This window comes from Melopsittacus undulatus, chromosome 1, assembly GCF_012275295.1.
Source record: "Melopsittacus undulatus isolate bMelUnd1 chromosome 1, bMelUnd1.mat.Z, whole genome shotgun sequence".
Lineage (NCBI taxonomy): Eukaryota > Metazoa > Chordata > Aves > Psittaciformes > Psittaculidae > Melopsittacus > Melopsittacus undulatus.
The window spans coordinates 137,750,090-137,766,868 of record NC_047527.1 but is presented as its reverse complement, the minus strand read 5'-3'; the positions used below and the strand labels follow the sequence as shown (position 1 = coordinate 137,766,868).

At 38.9% G+C, this 16,779-nt stretch overlaps 1 protein-coding gene across 3 annotated transcripts in view; it reads right to left on the bottom strand.

The window, feature by feature from the left end:
- ANKRD28 (ankyrin repeat domain 28) overlaps positions 1-16,779 on the bottom strand; it is a 122,438-nt gene that overhangs the window by 69,598 nt on the left and 36,061 nt on the right. Inside the window, exons 1-2 of one of the 3 annotated variants that reach the window (XM_034060737.1) lie at positions 10,132-10,766; positions 8,995-9,078 (exon numbers count right to left, since the gene is read on the bottom strand). In XM_034060737.1, the coding sequence (XP_033916628.1) occupies positions 8,995-9,078; positions 10,132-10,248 (201 nt within the window). In that variant the 5' untranslated portion in view covers positions 10,249-10,766. Of the gene's footprint in view, positions 1-8,994; positions 9,079-10,131; positions 10,767-16,779 lie in introns of those variants that run through there. The other 2 variants (XM_005144443.3, XM_031045004.2) reach the window with 2 other exon arrangements.

Genomic DNA, 16,779 nt, shown 5'->3' with positions numbered 1-16,779 from the left:
CAACTTTCCTATAGGAAAAGCTTCTCTACATTTCTTGCAGCAAAGCTTCTTCCTATCCCTTCAGATACATAACATGAATATTCATGTTTTTAAGAACTGACTTAATTCTTTACTAAAATAACCTCTGGACATTCCCATATGGTAGTGCTGAATTGTATCTACTCCCTTAAAAATACCTCATTAAAAATTTTGCATATTGGGTGGCAAGATGTTGTACAAGCTAACTCTGTATCTTGTTAATAAATATTATTTTTAATAATATTTTAATAAAACCAGACAGATTTGCCTGTGATAGTCACATAATGCCCTTCTGAAAAACAGTTCCTAGACCTTCTTGCTCACAAGACGCTTCAGCACCACAAGACTGATGTATGGCTCCAAGTTCTGAGCAGGTGGAACCTGCTCCTGTCTGCACAGAATTACAAACTCCCATAAAATAGGATTCTTCACAGTATTTTCCTGCCATTTTTCAAATGTAAAGAATTTTCAATGAAATGAACACTTTATAAAGCAGAAGAGCCTTAGGACTCATCATTTCATTAAGCTGCTTACACAGGAAATGGGGGGTCCTCTTACTGCTGGAAACATTCAAGAAAATTTCAGAAGTCCATAAGCAAGTAGGATAGAGATGAGTGCTACCATTAGTCCCCCAGACTACATACTATTGTCATCTCTCCTATACGTACAAAAGATGTATATACATATACCTCATGCAAAATGAAAACACACCAAATTAAATAAAGCCACTAACTATAAAAAATGGCCAAGCCTGTTTTGTGATTTATGCCCATCCCAACTCCACCTGCTCCCTGTGAGGTCTCACTGTCCCCCTCTTGCCCAATATATCCAACTCTGCTTCAGCACCTGAAGCTGGGTTCCAGGCAGGGGCTGCCAGGCAGGAACTGCTGCACTATGTCAAGGCCTGTGCTTCTCATGGATGTTATTTTACTGGAGGGATTCTAACTATTAGTATTTGCTGATACAGGAATATTTTATTTCTTCTCTGACCTCCTACAGTTAATTTCAAAGGGCTGTTCTCACTGTCAATTCATTACATGCTGTCATTAGCATCTGATACGCTACCATACTTTGTGAAACACACGATTATACACACATTGTATAAATAACTTGTCTGTGTATCTATGTAGAAACACAAATGTATATGTGTCTTTTCAATATGTAGTTCTTATCTGCAGGGAAAAATCACAGCAAGTCATTGTGTTTGATAATCCAATGGATGAAACTGGATTAAAATTACTAGTACCAAATTAAAGTTGTAATTCATGCTATGTTCTCATCATATTGAAAAGTCTTTCACACTCACAAACACCTGTAATTTTATCCCCTAATCTGCTACATTCTAAACTGGAAATAAAACCAGATCACAAATAATGTTCAACCAAGCAGAAACCTTTTTAGTGGCGAAAAAAAACCCAACCCAAAACAACAAAGAAGCTCCCCAAAACCAACGCGAAAGTTTAAAAGAATTCTAAACAGGTAAATAGTTTGAAAAATGAACAGTTTTAAAACAATCTTTCCTTGATAAAACCTGAAGCTATAAATCTTACACATCACACCAGCTACAACTAACACATTATAAAATATGGGAAACGAAAATTTGCCCTCACTCCAAATCACCCTGAGAAAAAAAAAAAAAGAAGTGTTCTCAATAGTGGAGAACATGCAAATATTTCTCTGTACTTTATTAACACATCAAAAGTCACGTTGCTGTGATTACAGACTCAAGATATTACAACATTTTTGGAGAGAAGGTCTTAAATTTAAGATTGTTTTAAATAGGTCCAAATGGTGCATTCCTCCAAGGCATTATGACAGCCACACATTCACATTGTCAGTCTAGACAGTTCAAGTTACAATAATTACAGCGTCTCCTTATTAAATGTTTGCTGCAATTGGAAATTAGCAAAGACCCATTGAAAAAAAAAGTACTTATTTTCTTTTTTAGAAGTATTGCTCAAGAAAGGCAAGCTTCATAGCCTGACCTACTCACATAGGAGCTAAACCAAATGAATAAATAAACTGTGCTCTTCAGAATATCTTGCTGTTTTCTGGATGCCTTTTGAATTCCTCCCTCACATTTACATCAGCAAACCAGAAGTGAAGAGCGCTGATTGCACAGTCTGTCCTGCCAGGGAATACAGTAAGAGGCTGCTCCACACTACCAAATACGTTAGTGCAAGTTTTTGTTGCCAACTCCAGCTGCCAACACAAAAGAAGTCCTGCAAATAGTCTATGCTGCCTGCAGAATCATGCCAAAGTAGCTACTAAGAATGGGTCCAATGCACGCCTGGGACAAACAGACTAGCTGGCAAACATGTAATCTCTCACCTCTTCAGAAACAGCCGGAAGAGTTAAAAACTGCACAATTCCTGCTTAGCCTCTGCTACATTATGCTGGTTTTTAACTCCTATTTATCCCCACCAGTTCAGATACCAAAGGCACATGGTAGCTTTGCTCTGACTGCCAAAAGCTTTATCTAATAACAAGAAGTGTTGCAGATTAGTTGGCCTGGAAAATTATTTCCCTGCAAGCATTCTCCAGGTTTACCAAATCACAGTTACGAAACATCACAACCCTTTTTTCTGATCAATAGTCACAGTATTCCCAAAGTGCAAAGGAATAGGATTTGTCATGCCTGCATTCCCATTGCTTTTATCTGTCCCATGCAAATCTCTGTGCAAAACTGTCAAAGCTAACTCATAGAATAGTTAGGGTTGAAAAGGATCTTAAGATCATCTAGTTCCAACCCCCCTGCCATGGGCAGGGACACCTCACACTAAACCATATCACCCAAGGCTTCATCCAGACTGGCCTTGAACACTGCCAGGGATGGAGCATTCACAACCTCCCTGGGCAACCCATTCCAGTACCTCACCACCCTCACAATAAAGAATTTTTTCCCTATATCTAATCTAAACCTCTGCTGTTTAAGTTTCAACCTATTACCCCTTGTCCTGTCACCACAGTCCCTAATGAATAGTCCCTCCCCAGCATCCCTGTAGGCCCCCTTCAGATACTGGAAGGCTGCTATGAGGTCTCCACGCAGCCTTCTCTTCTCCAGGCTGAACAGCCCCAACTTTCTCAGCCTGTAACTTGCTGCAGAGTATCAGTGCTATTACTGTGCTGAGCGTTTATGTTACAGACAACACAAAGTTGTCATAAAACTTTTAACCATGTTTCTTAAAAAGGACAAATGCGTTCAGCTGAATGACATGGCAGGGAACAGCAGCACCAAGATACGTACATGCCTCAGCTCTACTAACTCCAGTCACAGCAAGCTGGTACTGCAACAATCCTGCCCTCTCCCAATCCCTATGACGCTCTTTCTCCTCTGCCCACTCAGATGTGCTCTGCAGCCCTGTGATAAACTGAAAACCAAAATTAATTTGGGTTAGAGGGAAATAAATTTATTGTCCAGTGTTTTCAAAGCTATTGCTGCTCCCTGTTAAAGACAGCCTCCCTAAACCTTCCCCCTCAAAAGCACAGAAACATGGTATTGCAGAGGAACCACCACTATTTGAAAAGCATTATATATTATTATGAGCACTGACTTCCAGTTGTCCCAACCAGCAAATTCTTACATAAACATGACTCAAGTTACAAAAGGCACTGATAAAAAGAAAGGTATAATTCAAACAATTAATGCAAAGCAATTAATGCAGAAAGAAGTTTTTAGAAGTATAGGTATGTCAAACTAAAGTGAGTTTACATCTGTAGCTGTATGCATGCACACCTTTTATCAAAAACAACAATAAAATATATCCACATTACCCACTGGTCAAATAATTGGCTACAAAAAGATAACATAACAGTAAAAATATTCCTAAGGATTACTTTTACTTCATTAGACATTAAGGCTTTTTATTTATTTGTAAGGTTTTGAACATAGATATTTCAATGTAATTGCTGAATTATGCAGCAATTATAGTTTTCCACATAATGATATATATAAAAATTCTTTTAAGAAATGAAGTAAGTACTGAATGTATTTGTCTGATCAGAACATTGAATGTTCCATATTTCAGCCAAGTAATTCAGGATTCCCTGTTCTAGGCTGCATTCTCAAGTCTGCAGAAAAAAAAACCCAGTAACCCACAAGGTTAAGATGAAAGCCAGGAGCTCACACACTCACTACCAGTTTTTGTCCTATTTAATCTCTTTCAGGACTTGGCATCACAAACAATCCTTCTTGAGTTTTTAAATCATGCTCTAATTTTCATTATTCATTCCTGAATTACTAGGATATTTGAAACTCTCAATAATCTATTTCTCCTTGTACCCACACCCAATGTTGTATGTGAAGTCCTAGACTTGTCACCAAACTAACAAATCCGTTTTGCTCTCTTTCAGTATATGTAATGACCTGCAAAGTAAAATAAACTAAAACATCAACAGGAAATCAAATAAGATGTCATATCTTACCCCAGACCAACATGGAGCAACATTCTCCTAGTATGTAAATAACAAACAGAAGTTACACAAACTTTGGCAGGACTGGGAATGGAACCCACACCTTTACTACAACAGCCAGCAGACAGCAACCCTATTGCTCAGTATAACAGATTCAGATACTTACACTTACCCTCCTAGTTGTACCTGCCCCTTTGGTGCTACCAAATCATACCCCTTGTAAGTGCCAGGAACAAAACTTGTCATTTATGGGCAACAGTTCATCATTATCTAGTACAGGTGGGGGTAAGAAGGGCAGACAGGATTGTTTGGTTTTATGGTTTTGTTCTTTTCCTTTCTTCCCAAAATAGTAGCACAGGTGAGCTTTATTTTTTTTGGTTACTTACTATAGAAAAAAGCTATTCAGAGCTGTGCCATTGAATGGCAAGCAGTCCAGAATAGAAATCATACAGATAACCCTGATTCCAACAGTCATCAGTACAGTGTGCAGAATTTCACTTTCCCATCTTATAGCTTATGCTGGAAAAAACTGCACCAACTCTCACATAAAGCAGCTATAAAATATATTTCGTAGTTTAAATTTATTTTCATCTCACAAAGCACAATGAGCAGTAAGATACGGGTGTTTTGTGTTTAACATATGTATAACATATGCCAATATCACTATCTTAAATAGTAGCGGTGAGAACTGTCCAACACTGGGAGAGATCTGCGTGGTTTTGGGATTCCTCCAAATAGAGTGCTTGCTTGGCTTAGCATAAGAGCAAGGGCCACTCTGACACCAGTTCCAGAGAGGATCAGATGTTCATCCCCTCAGCTAAGATCAAGTGCAATCTGGTTATAAAAACTGCATATTGTGTTACCTGTAGTATCACTTTTCATGGCAAGAAATATTATCCTAATAGGTCTAGGAAGAGGACAGATTGTTCTGATTTTGAACAATCATTTCAACAGTCAGATAGGAAACCTTTAAACTATTTCTAACAATAAGCTTGTATGCCCTCCACAGAATTATATCACCAGTAAGTAGGTGAGATGAAATATTCCATTTTCATGGTCTTTTAAACTGAGCTTACATCCTAAAAGTTTTTGTTATGAAAGGAAATAGCAGTTTGCAACAAGTAACAGGTCTTCAAATCTGAAAAACAAATGAATCCTGATTTAAAAAGGCAATGCTGAAATAATTTAGCTAGCTGAAACTAACTGCTGAAAAGTATGTAACATTCAAACCAGCCATACCAATCTAATCAGCAAGAGCAGGAAATGTTGACGAGCCCCATTAACTGATAAGATATCAAATGTGTCAGTTATGACACAAGATCTTGCTTACTGTCAAGCCTCAAAAAGCTCAGGATGGTACAAAGAAATAATAACATACATATATATATACACACAGAGAGCATAGCAAGAGCCATGCATAAAACAGAAACTGTATCAGGCTTGACGTACGTGGTACATGTGATTTAAGCCTGATCCATGAAACAAAAGCAGGTACTGTTTCTCAAGCTTTCCTGGGGAAGGTAGGGAGAGATGGGGACAACCCCTTCCCCTCCATTTTTCCATTAATGGAAGCCTCAAGAGAGTTCACTTTCCAAATAACATATTTGAACAAAGTTCCTATAAACCAGCTTTGGCTATAAAGATGCTGCTCCCTTCCAACTTGCAGAGCAGGGAAGCCTTTCTGAACCACCATTTAAGCAGCTAGGGATACCCTCCATTAGCTCCTTCTTCTCAAAAGATTACAACTGCAGGGTGGAATACAATACATACTTTCTAAATCTAGACCGAGCCAGTGACTCAAGGAGTCTGGTGTTCCATGAACAGAGAACAATCTTCTTCCTGAAAAAGCCTGTTTGCTATCAGCACGTCATCTTACAGTTGCACGCAGCAGCTCCGGCTATGAAAAGCTGCCTATCTCAGAATCTTTCTAAATATAATGCTGTGGTAGAAGACATAATCTGTTTTAGGAATAATGCTCCAAGACAGCCGAACCAGGGTGCAATCTTTAAATATTACCATAATATCTAACTGCTACCACTGCCTAGCTTTAAGAAGACAAATGTACAAACTCAGCTTCCTTAGCTTTAAAAGATTGAGCCAACTGCAATTAATGTTAATGATAACATCCTGGAAATAAACAGGTAAAAGAAGCTCAATGATAACAGAAGGAAAAAACACCCACATTTCATCAAGACACTAAGAACTTCTCCAGATGAATGTCACCATCACAACGAAGACCTACAACAGCTCTATCTTCAGTTAACTACAGGGCAAAAGTAATTTGCAGAACCCTGCTTGGTCTCCAGTTGCAGAGTCCAACCCATGCTCTCGGGACAGGCAGAAGGAAGGAATCTCAGCTATTAGAATACAAACTGCAAAATAATTAGCTGCTCCTGAGAGGGGGAAATGACTCTGCGGAGGCATTGGAGGGAATGAGTCCGGAATTCAAACAACTGTACTGAAGCACTTGGATAGCAAAGTGGAAAATATCTAACATATACACTGCTCTAATATAATCCACAACTGTCAAAGCAATTTATTGCAGTCCTTCTCTTTATTAGGAAATATACATAACCACTTCATTTTATTCACTTTTTCCCTCCTGTCCACACTAATTTATAACATGTAACTAAGGGGACAACTCTGGATCTAGACTATGTAAGGACATACAATCTCCAGCCAAGTACATACAGCAAATGAAAACCCAAGGAAAAGAACAAAACACAGAGGCAGACACAAAGAAAAACTCACGAGGCAGTTTACTTCATATCTACCAAACAATGGGTGAATTTATGTGCTCCTTTAGTTCCAACAGCGTTTGGAGGGATACACGTGAATGTAGTATTAAATACTGTAGTAGGACTAGAAGGGCTATGGTAGGAAGGAGTGGTCACGTGATTAAGCATTTGCTTAAGCTGAACAAGGTGGCTGCATATTTGTACTGGATGGATTCTAAACACACCTTGGATGTTTCTAGCCTAAGATGCACACACATTCTGTTAAAGGGACATGTATCCACAGAAAGGAATAATAACCTCCAGATTTTTAATCTACTTACAGCAGTTTTCTTCACTGTTAACTACCTGTTAGTCTGAAATAACCACCTTCAAAGACATCAAACAACTGTCTGCTCTCCTATGTAAGCACATCTTCTGACTTTGTCTTTATGGGCAACTGTTTGACAAAACTTGAGATAAAACAGACACCAAACCCAAACCACTACCACACACGTACTGAAGACTAGCAGAGGCTTTTGTAATAGATAACCAGAAAAGCAGAGAGATACTAACCTAACTTTGTTCACAGGGACTATAGCTACGAATGCTAAACCTGACTTACACATGAAGGAACAAAAATAAAACAATACAGACTAACCAGCTTTCAAAAATAAAAATGGCACCATGACCAGAGTGAATATATGAGAAGTCTGGAAAGATATGCAACTGATAATCTGCTGTTCAGTTATGAGAGCAAGTCTTTTGATACCATATTACCCATCATTCTGTCTTGCTTAAGAACATGCAAAGCTGCTGAAAAAGGAAACATGTCCAACCTCATCAAACAGAACTTCAGATTTGATATCAAGTTGGCTTATAGTGGATGCTAACTCAAGTTCTTCAAGACAATGTGAGGGCTCTCTTGTATTTCAGATGGCACTCGTCAGACATAAATTATGTATAATGCCTTTAAATATCAAAATATACAGACCAAACTGTTTTCTTTTGGTTTACATCTCTCACAAAGAAAATGTAAAGAATTATCATGGTCTTCCATTGGCCACTACATTGCATCTAGATGCTGGCCTTTGCTTTTTAGCACCACTCTTGCTCTGATAATTTGAAAGAGAAACAGCTACACATATTCCCATAGTTTTATGGCCTAAAAAGTTTATGTCAGTCTGCTTTAATAATCAAAGCAACTTCTAATAAAGATAAAGAGCTTATGCTATATTATCCTGCACAATGTCAAACCTGTACTAGAATTTCAATGGAAATTAGCTACAGTAACTGCATGCTGTTCAAATCTTGGAAGTTCACCCAGTGAAATAAACTGCATTTCATTTCTGTATGCACTGTCTGGGTTTCCAACACTGTAAATAGGACATATAAACAGAATTTCTCATTTTTACTTATTAACATAATCATTAGGCTTCCCGTTTTAAAACCCACTATTAAACCTACCTTCTGAAACCCCAGACTATTTTCTTATACTAGTCTACTGCATACTATACATTGTATTTAATCAAAGTCTACATAGCATCACTCTTAACTTGTCTTTCTAAGAAGTCTGATGCAACTGTATAAACATGCTTTTCAGTTACCCAGGCACTGCAGAACTAACATTTGAAAGGAATATAGAAGTACGTCTTTACTATCAACACACCTCTACAAAGCTACACTCCTTCCCAGTATTAAGCATAGGTATAGGATTTACTTTGCTTATTATGTAAAAGTCGTAAAATCTACAGCTCACAAATTAGCAGTTTTGAAGTGACTAGTACAGCAGAAAGCTGTATCAAAACAAAGCTAAAATGTATTCAAAGCTAATGGTGTTTGCTTTTACCTGAAAATTAACATCTTCTTTCTTAAAAATCAGTGCTCGAACTTCATCGGGATCTCCATTAAATATAGCTTGAACCAGTGGTGGCTGAAATGAAGGAAAAAACCCATCTTAGAATATAACCCATTCCAGCTTTCAGAGATACACACATGTTCTTTCAATACATAACACAAACACAAGATGATGACGAAATAAAACATCCCAGGCAGTGAAATAAAGAAACCAGAAACAGTATTCAGAATTGAAGAAATGCCAGGTTTGAAACACCTCAGACACATGAACATAATGTAAGTCAATGAAATACTGAGGGGAAAAAAAGTACTAAAGATTAGCTAGTAACAGCTGAAAACAGAACTCGTAATAAAATTAGGGCTGTTATGTGCTGCAAATTCTATACAATATAAGCAAGCAAACCCCTTTTACGTTCGCAAGTGACTAAAGTTACTAAAGTTTTTCACCTGTTTGGATAGAGTGGGAAAGCAAAGTGCATCAGATAAGTATGGTAACAAATTCATACTCACACACATTTATTACTAAATATAGCAGGGTTTCTTAGTCAGAAGAGCTGCTGAGGTATGCTAGCAAGTCAAGTCAGTCACTTGACAAAACAAAATAAATCAATAAAAGCACAGTCACCAGTGTTGATCATTTCCAGAAAGTGGGAATTTGAATCAGCTACATCGAGATTTTGACTTATGCTATTTTTTATTTTAGCTGAGAATAGCTCTTGCTTGATGTACATTATATACTCTACCAGTTCTCAAAATAAACACAGCATATTACTGCAATGCAATGGTTACATCAGTTTCTAAAGTAGTATTGCATAAATGTACCATTGAGGAATGGGGAGTGGAATAGGGGAAACCATTTACTTCAAATACAGTTTACAAAGCCTTCTAAAAACCCTCTGCTGTTATGCAAGAGTTGAGAACTGTTATTGCTGCACCACAGTTACATGGAAAAGAATAGGCCCTTGCAAATATTAACTCTACAACTAAGTTTCAGCTTTTTCCCTCTTTAGTATCAGCAGTTTTCACCACTTTGTCTTGTTTCAGCATCATGCACATTCATGTTAATATTCTATGGGTATTTGCAACAGTACTGTAAGCAGGAAATATGCCAACAAAGGACATGCCTTACCAGCACATTTGCAGGGGGTGATGGACGCAAAGATATATTTTCCTGAGGTAATTTGGCAATGAATGTGGGAGAATCATCTTCCTCCTCCTCCAAAACAACAATACAGACTCGACTCATTCGATCCGTTTGAGGAAGCAAAAGCAAACAGAAAAATGCCAGCAATGGTATTTTTGGAACCAGACCACAGGTACCACAACAGGGGCCGTATGAGGAAACGCTTTCACCTGTTTCACATGCACTCACAAAGTTGAGAGCACTACCGCTGGTGCATTAGCATTTAAAACAGGACACTGCAATCCCCCCTTACACTTCATCTTTCAGATTTAAACACCCTGAGATGCTCAAGACAATGCTCACAAAAAAGTTGTTCTCATTAAAATAAGATTTCCCTAGGCATTGAAACCACCGAAATGGAACTGTGGAGCGGCTGATAAAAATATCCCAGGATCCAATTCCATCCGAGCAGCACTCACTGCCGCACACAGCTGTCCTCTCACAGGCAAATTTGTCTTTGTTAATGTCACAACTTCCACGGTGTCCTTCTATCCTCACAGTGAAATCATTGTTGCAGAAGACACGACACCGTCCTATTGAGGACAGAACAGGGAACAATTGCCCTGACAGAGACGGCCGCAGCTATACCCGCTCCTGCAAGGTCAGTTTTAAAGCAACCGTCGCAGCCTTTCTGGTGACTGAAAATAAACGCGCGTTCTGATCATCCTGTCATTCTACAGCTTCCTTTTCCCAGCGCCAGAAACAGCCCAGCCAGAAAAACACATCTCATTTCCAACAGTTATTCAGGACCTGCTTGGAGGAAAATAATTTTTTCCCATGCAAGAAATATATCTGCAACGTGCAGCGCGGCTGCAGTACATTTACATGCGATGAGTCAGACCACAGGGACAATGAACTCCTTGAATAATGCTGCTGGTGGAATCCAGCCTCCCCAAACGACAGCGGCACAGACGGTGTTACTCCATCAGGGACACGAGCAATGCGGAGGGTTGCTTTCCCCTTCAGCGGGCAGTAGCTCCATCAGAGAACGCGCTACGCAGAAACACCGCTGAGGAGAATGCTTCATCAAAACAAGCCAGCTACTGCACACAAAAGCTTGAATTACTGCCTGAGACTTCTTCTGCAGAAGCAGTTCATCACTCAAGTGTTTCTTTTGATCACCATGTGAATGCAGTTCCCATGATAGTCTTCATTCAGATTGATGGGGAGAGGAAAGAAAAAAATCAGACTCCGTACATCTTCTCTGAGCCAACTTCTTTATCCAAACATCTGTCACTGTGCCAACCTGCTTCTCCTCTTCAGTTAGAGCTTCTGCTTATCAGGTTTTTCACTTGACAAGTTAAACCACACAATCAGCAGATAGCCTTGCAGAGCTTAGAAAAAGCCTGTCTGTCCGAGCCCGTCACTAACAGCCCGCAGGAGCAGCGGACAAACCACTGCCACAGCGGCATTCCCACTGAGCAGCAGCCTGGTGAGCAGCGACTGCAGCCTGGTGGGATGAAATGCCTAGTAATGCTCACATGTCACACTTACCAGAGAGCTCAGCCACTGCTCCCAGCGCAACTTCCTCTGGCACAAAAAAAACCGCCTTTTTCTCTCTTTTGGGGGCAGTCTTTGCAGTTACGTCTGTGCCAGCCCTGTGACTAACACAGCCGAAAACATAAAAATCCTATAACTGGGAGCAACTGCTTAATATTTTCCACTAAAAGCCGCAAGGAAATCTGGTGTGCTGGCTCTGCTGACTAACAACAATTGGAGCAGTAAACAATTACAGCGTTTTAACTGCTCTCATATGGCACTGGTCAGAGCAGCAAAATAGCCCTCGCTTAACTCCTTGAAGACAAGGAACTCCCCACACGGATGATCTGAAAATTGAAGTAAAATCACTCTCAATGCAATTGGCTGACTATTAAAAAGACAGCTACTAATGACCAAAGCCACGGTTACTTGCAACTAGTATAGACAACCATCCCTTCAGCTTGACAAAAATTACATTGAGTATAATTTAAATATAATATTATAATGTTACAAGATAATAAAACATAATATAAAGCCCTACAACTTGCTGAATAAATCTGTCAGTTTCAATATGCCTAAACGGTGCTGGCTTGTGGGTGTATTATGTAAATGGCTTCTGTCAAAGTTGCTGGATAAGCTTCAGTGTTACAGGAACAGAGGGAGGGATTTTGTTTCTGCTGTGCAGTATGAAGGCACTTGTCCTTCAGTGTATGGAGAGATCAGATTTTGTCAATGGTGAACAAGTTGCTAACTTTCCAATAAAGCATTTGTACTCGGGTTTCACATATAAATCCCAGCAGAAAGACAGGTTTAAGCAGTACATTAAATGGCTTTGCTATTAATAGACATACTGAATTCCCACCTTTGGAGGCCACAAGCAGGAAAAGCTCACATCACCACTATTGAAATAATGTCTATGATAGCTTCACTGCAACATAATGAACTGCTTAACACACACCTGCTGACACTTCATGCAAGTGAAGGGATTTATAAAAGCAAAAGAGCACCTTAGCCTTGGGCTTCCTGAGCTCAGGACTGCTGACCTGGCTGAACATAGCACCAGTGTCTGATTCACCGTGAAATTTCAGATTTCCCAAGTGCTCTCATTTATAGCATGTGACTAACAAACATCTCTACAAATGTATTCTGTTCATTATGTAGAGCCCCACTGTTAGTACACTGCACTGCTTTGTTCTAGCATTTCAACCATTTATTAACGAGAAACAGCACAGATTCACATGAACATATATGACAACTCATGTTTTTCTTGGCCACAGCAAAACCAGTTTAAATATAACCATGGACATCCTCAAGGCTCATCTACTGCAACACCCCACTGCCTGCTCAGGAACACAGCGACCACAAGCTAGAAAACAGTTTGCCTTCTATTTGTGAAAAATGCCCTAAGGAATAGACACTGTAGCTTAGTTGCATAACTAAATACTCATTAAAAATAACAAGAAATATTAACACACCCCCCCCCCCCCCCGATTTTAAGTCTACGAGCAAAGTACACTGACAAAATGCATACTTGGGTTTCATACAACACACACACTTGTTGGATAATGATCTTCTAACTAAGATCATATGCTTAGTGAAATGAACACTTTTCTCCAATCAGTACCTTTATATAGTAAGCAAATGCTAAGGGTTTCATATGCTTTCTTTGGAATTAACAACCTGACATGTTGCTAAAGAGAGATAATGCCCAATTTAGTTCAAATTCTCCAAAAGCTAATGTTCCAAAGTACACGTAAAATCAGCTAGTCACCTTAAAGATGTATATGACTTGACAGTCAACTATGAAAATCCTGGAGTTAATATTTGACTCTACCCTGATGATTATTCTAGAAATCTTGCATGTAATTAAAATAAAATACAAACTATTTAAAAAAACAAGTTAATATATTCCTTGCATAACATTATATAATTTTGAATGGTGACATTACTAAGGTCACAGACTTAAAAGCCAATACATCACAGTTTGCATTAGAAGAGAACCAACACAACTGACTCAATATTACATTGATCTTGATAGCAATCTAAACCAAGTAAGCAGAACCCTTCCCCCCACACACACTAAGAACGTGCATTTGTGCAATTACTTCCACAACTAAATGACAACCCAGTTCTAGAAGCATTAAACTTTTGGTTACAATGTAGCGCTTAGAGGTTACTTAAAAGAACAACCTTCCCTGCTTCCACCCCTTTCAACTGAAGGCAGAGCCTTCACTTCAATGCAAACACCATCTCTAATTATCCAAGGTATCCTGGTGTGCAAAATACAAATTTCTAATGCTACCCCACAACTATTCTGACAGCCAACAGCTGAATTTCACAATTATACTGAAATAAATCAAATAAAGGTTTCAGTTTTTCAGCAGTTAATCTAACACTTATAACTTTCAATGCAGGAGAAGAGGTAACAGTAACAGAGAATGAAAGCAGAGTAAATTCAAGAGGATTAATCTAAGTGTCCTCTCCCCAAACTAATGTAGGGTTCGTAATGGATTTTTGCAAAGGTATGAAGAAAGAACAATGCATCTCCCAAGAAAAACTTTTCAGTTTATCTTCATAAAACTTAAAGTAACTGAAGACAGCTCATCATCATCCATCTTCTCCAAATGTCATGTAATTCCAATAAGAAAGCTTATTAAATGAGTTGTAGGCAAGAAGGGTTGAAAATGGCCTAACTTAAGAAAAAAGAACATCATGTCTGCTGGGGCTTGAGGGTGATTATCCAACAGCCCCTACAATATAAAATGGTTAGCAAAGTAAGATTTACATATTAATTCTAAAGTCTTAAGAAGTGCAACGGAGAGAAAATAGAAGGAATTTTCACATGGACAATAGTGAGGATATGCATTTTTGCTAAAAAAGCCTTTGTGCTCTGGCTCCAGTACCTATTTGCAAATCATAAAAACTAATAAGCAAACAGACGTTGTAGTTTTCAAATTACACTTGCCAAGAGACTTTCATGGGTGCATACAGACTGAGTATGTCACAAGAACGCAATCTGCAGGTTAAAACACAGACAGCAGCCATGTCTACACCAGACAGTAAAAACATGAACTCTGAATTGGCTAAATATAGCATCCTTTTCCACAGACCTACCACTGCTGATGACACCGAAAACCTCACTGAAGCACATTCAGTATCAATGAACCTACCCAAATAAAAGATTTCTCTCTTGTCAATCAGCACTTACCAAGCCTTTTTGGGGCTGAGATTAATCCAACTGGTTTAATTTTATATTTTGTGTAATTAAGGATCTAGAAGAGGACAGAAATTGTTCTGTCACTTGCCAGAAAAAAATGTAAACTTTAGAACCAAGTCTTGTGAATTAGTTTTTAAACAATCCTTGTGAGTTCTGCAAGGCAAAAACCTCAATCTATGGATTTCTTCAGAAGACAAAGACTGCTTCTAATAGCTACTGCTGTAAGTACATAGGCATGTCCCAGTAAAAGCAGATTTTTATATAATTTAGCTAGAATATTTACTAAAGTGTTGCCCACATATAGACAGAGATGAGTGTTCAGCATCACCGTGAATATAAGCTACAATACTTCTAGAAGCCTCGTGAGTCACTCATCTGAACTCCTCTGCTGTTTCCTCCCCACTCCTGAGGGAATGAGGTGGAGTCAGCAAAAGAAACAGTCAAAAGCAACAAGAAATTACTACCTTTCTTCCCAATTTTGCTCTGGTTTTTCCAGAACATAGCTGGAATGCAGAAAAAGGAAAGTAGTTTTAACCTCCAGACTCCATATTTTTGCTTCCAAGGACAAGCAAAATAGCATTGCTTGCACTTACTGGATACCACAGGCAGTTCTTACTTTTTTTTCTGATACAAGTATATAGCTTCTATTAAGTCTCAGAGGTATTTCCATTAAATTAATACTTTGCAATTAACAAAATCCAGTAAATGAAGTCATGCCAACAAAACCTGGGACACAAGCATGACATAGAAGACAACTGCGTTCATCCTAACTTTACTGGAGCAGCACAAGAAAAGTTTGTAATGCAAGATGTCTGCTTATGATTAAGATGTAAACTTTATTTGCACACTTAAACTGTAAGCTTTCACATGTATGTGCTCTGGCTGGGGGCTCCTACTGATTCAGCATCTGCATCTAATCGCAGCCTCTTCCCTGTCTTTTGACTGAAATGGAAGGCAGCTACTAAACCCAACAGCTTTCCTAATAACAACCATATATGTCTGATGGTGGAATTGTCATCCTTATAAAATCAAGTAGAATTCAAAACAACTCCTGTTTGAGGAAAGAGTGACCACAAAAAAAAACGCATCTATCCACACACATTGTTATGGATAGTTAAGATAAGCCTGTATCCATGAAGACAGAATAGATATAGACAACCTATTCCAGGCAGTATGGTGTGGGTTTTGGACAGGTGATGGGTTGGTTTTAAAGCAGTTTTTCTTTTTGGGAGAAGGTAAGTGACAGGAGACAACTTCTGTTGGAAAATGAAGATATTACCTCAAAATACCAGCACAAAGAGAGAAGCAGGCAAAACACTTCAGCATCTGTTAAACCCACACAAACCCACACTTATTAGCTCTACACTTAAGGGTGTTTTGCAAGTAAGACAGCTTTTAAAAAACGTTTTTGCAATACAAGAAGCAAGCCTCACTGATAGTTTACACATTATTCTCACCTGTTGGCATAGCAAAGGCAGAAAAGCCACAGACACCAGGAATACTTTTGGTCCCCTTAGTTTCTTCCAGCTCAGACCATGTCCACAGCTAATTTTGCTTTCTGGCACTGAAAACAGCATCAATTACAATAATAACCACGGTATCCTTCCAGGAAGAATTACTGAAGGCATCAATTTCAGCTGTGCACATCAGTCTGAGAGCAGAGCTGAAGGAAACAAAGCAAGAATCAAAGGCCCAGTCTCAGCAACCCCTGTTTGCTCTTTCACATGTCAGCTGTGCTCTCCCAGCAGTACCCAGCCAGTTGCTGGGAGGTGAGACTGGACAGGAATGCACCAATAACAGAACGAACACATCAACCCGGAGACACTGGAAGACTTCAACCCACTGTCACAGCTGGCACTGACAGCCTGATGCTTCAGTAAGTGATGTTATCACATCTT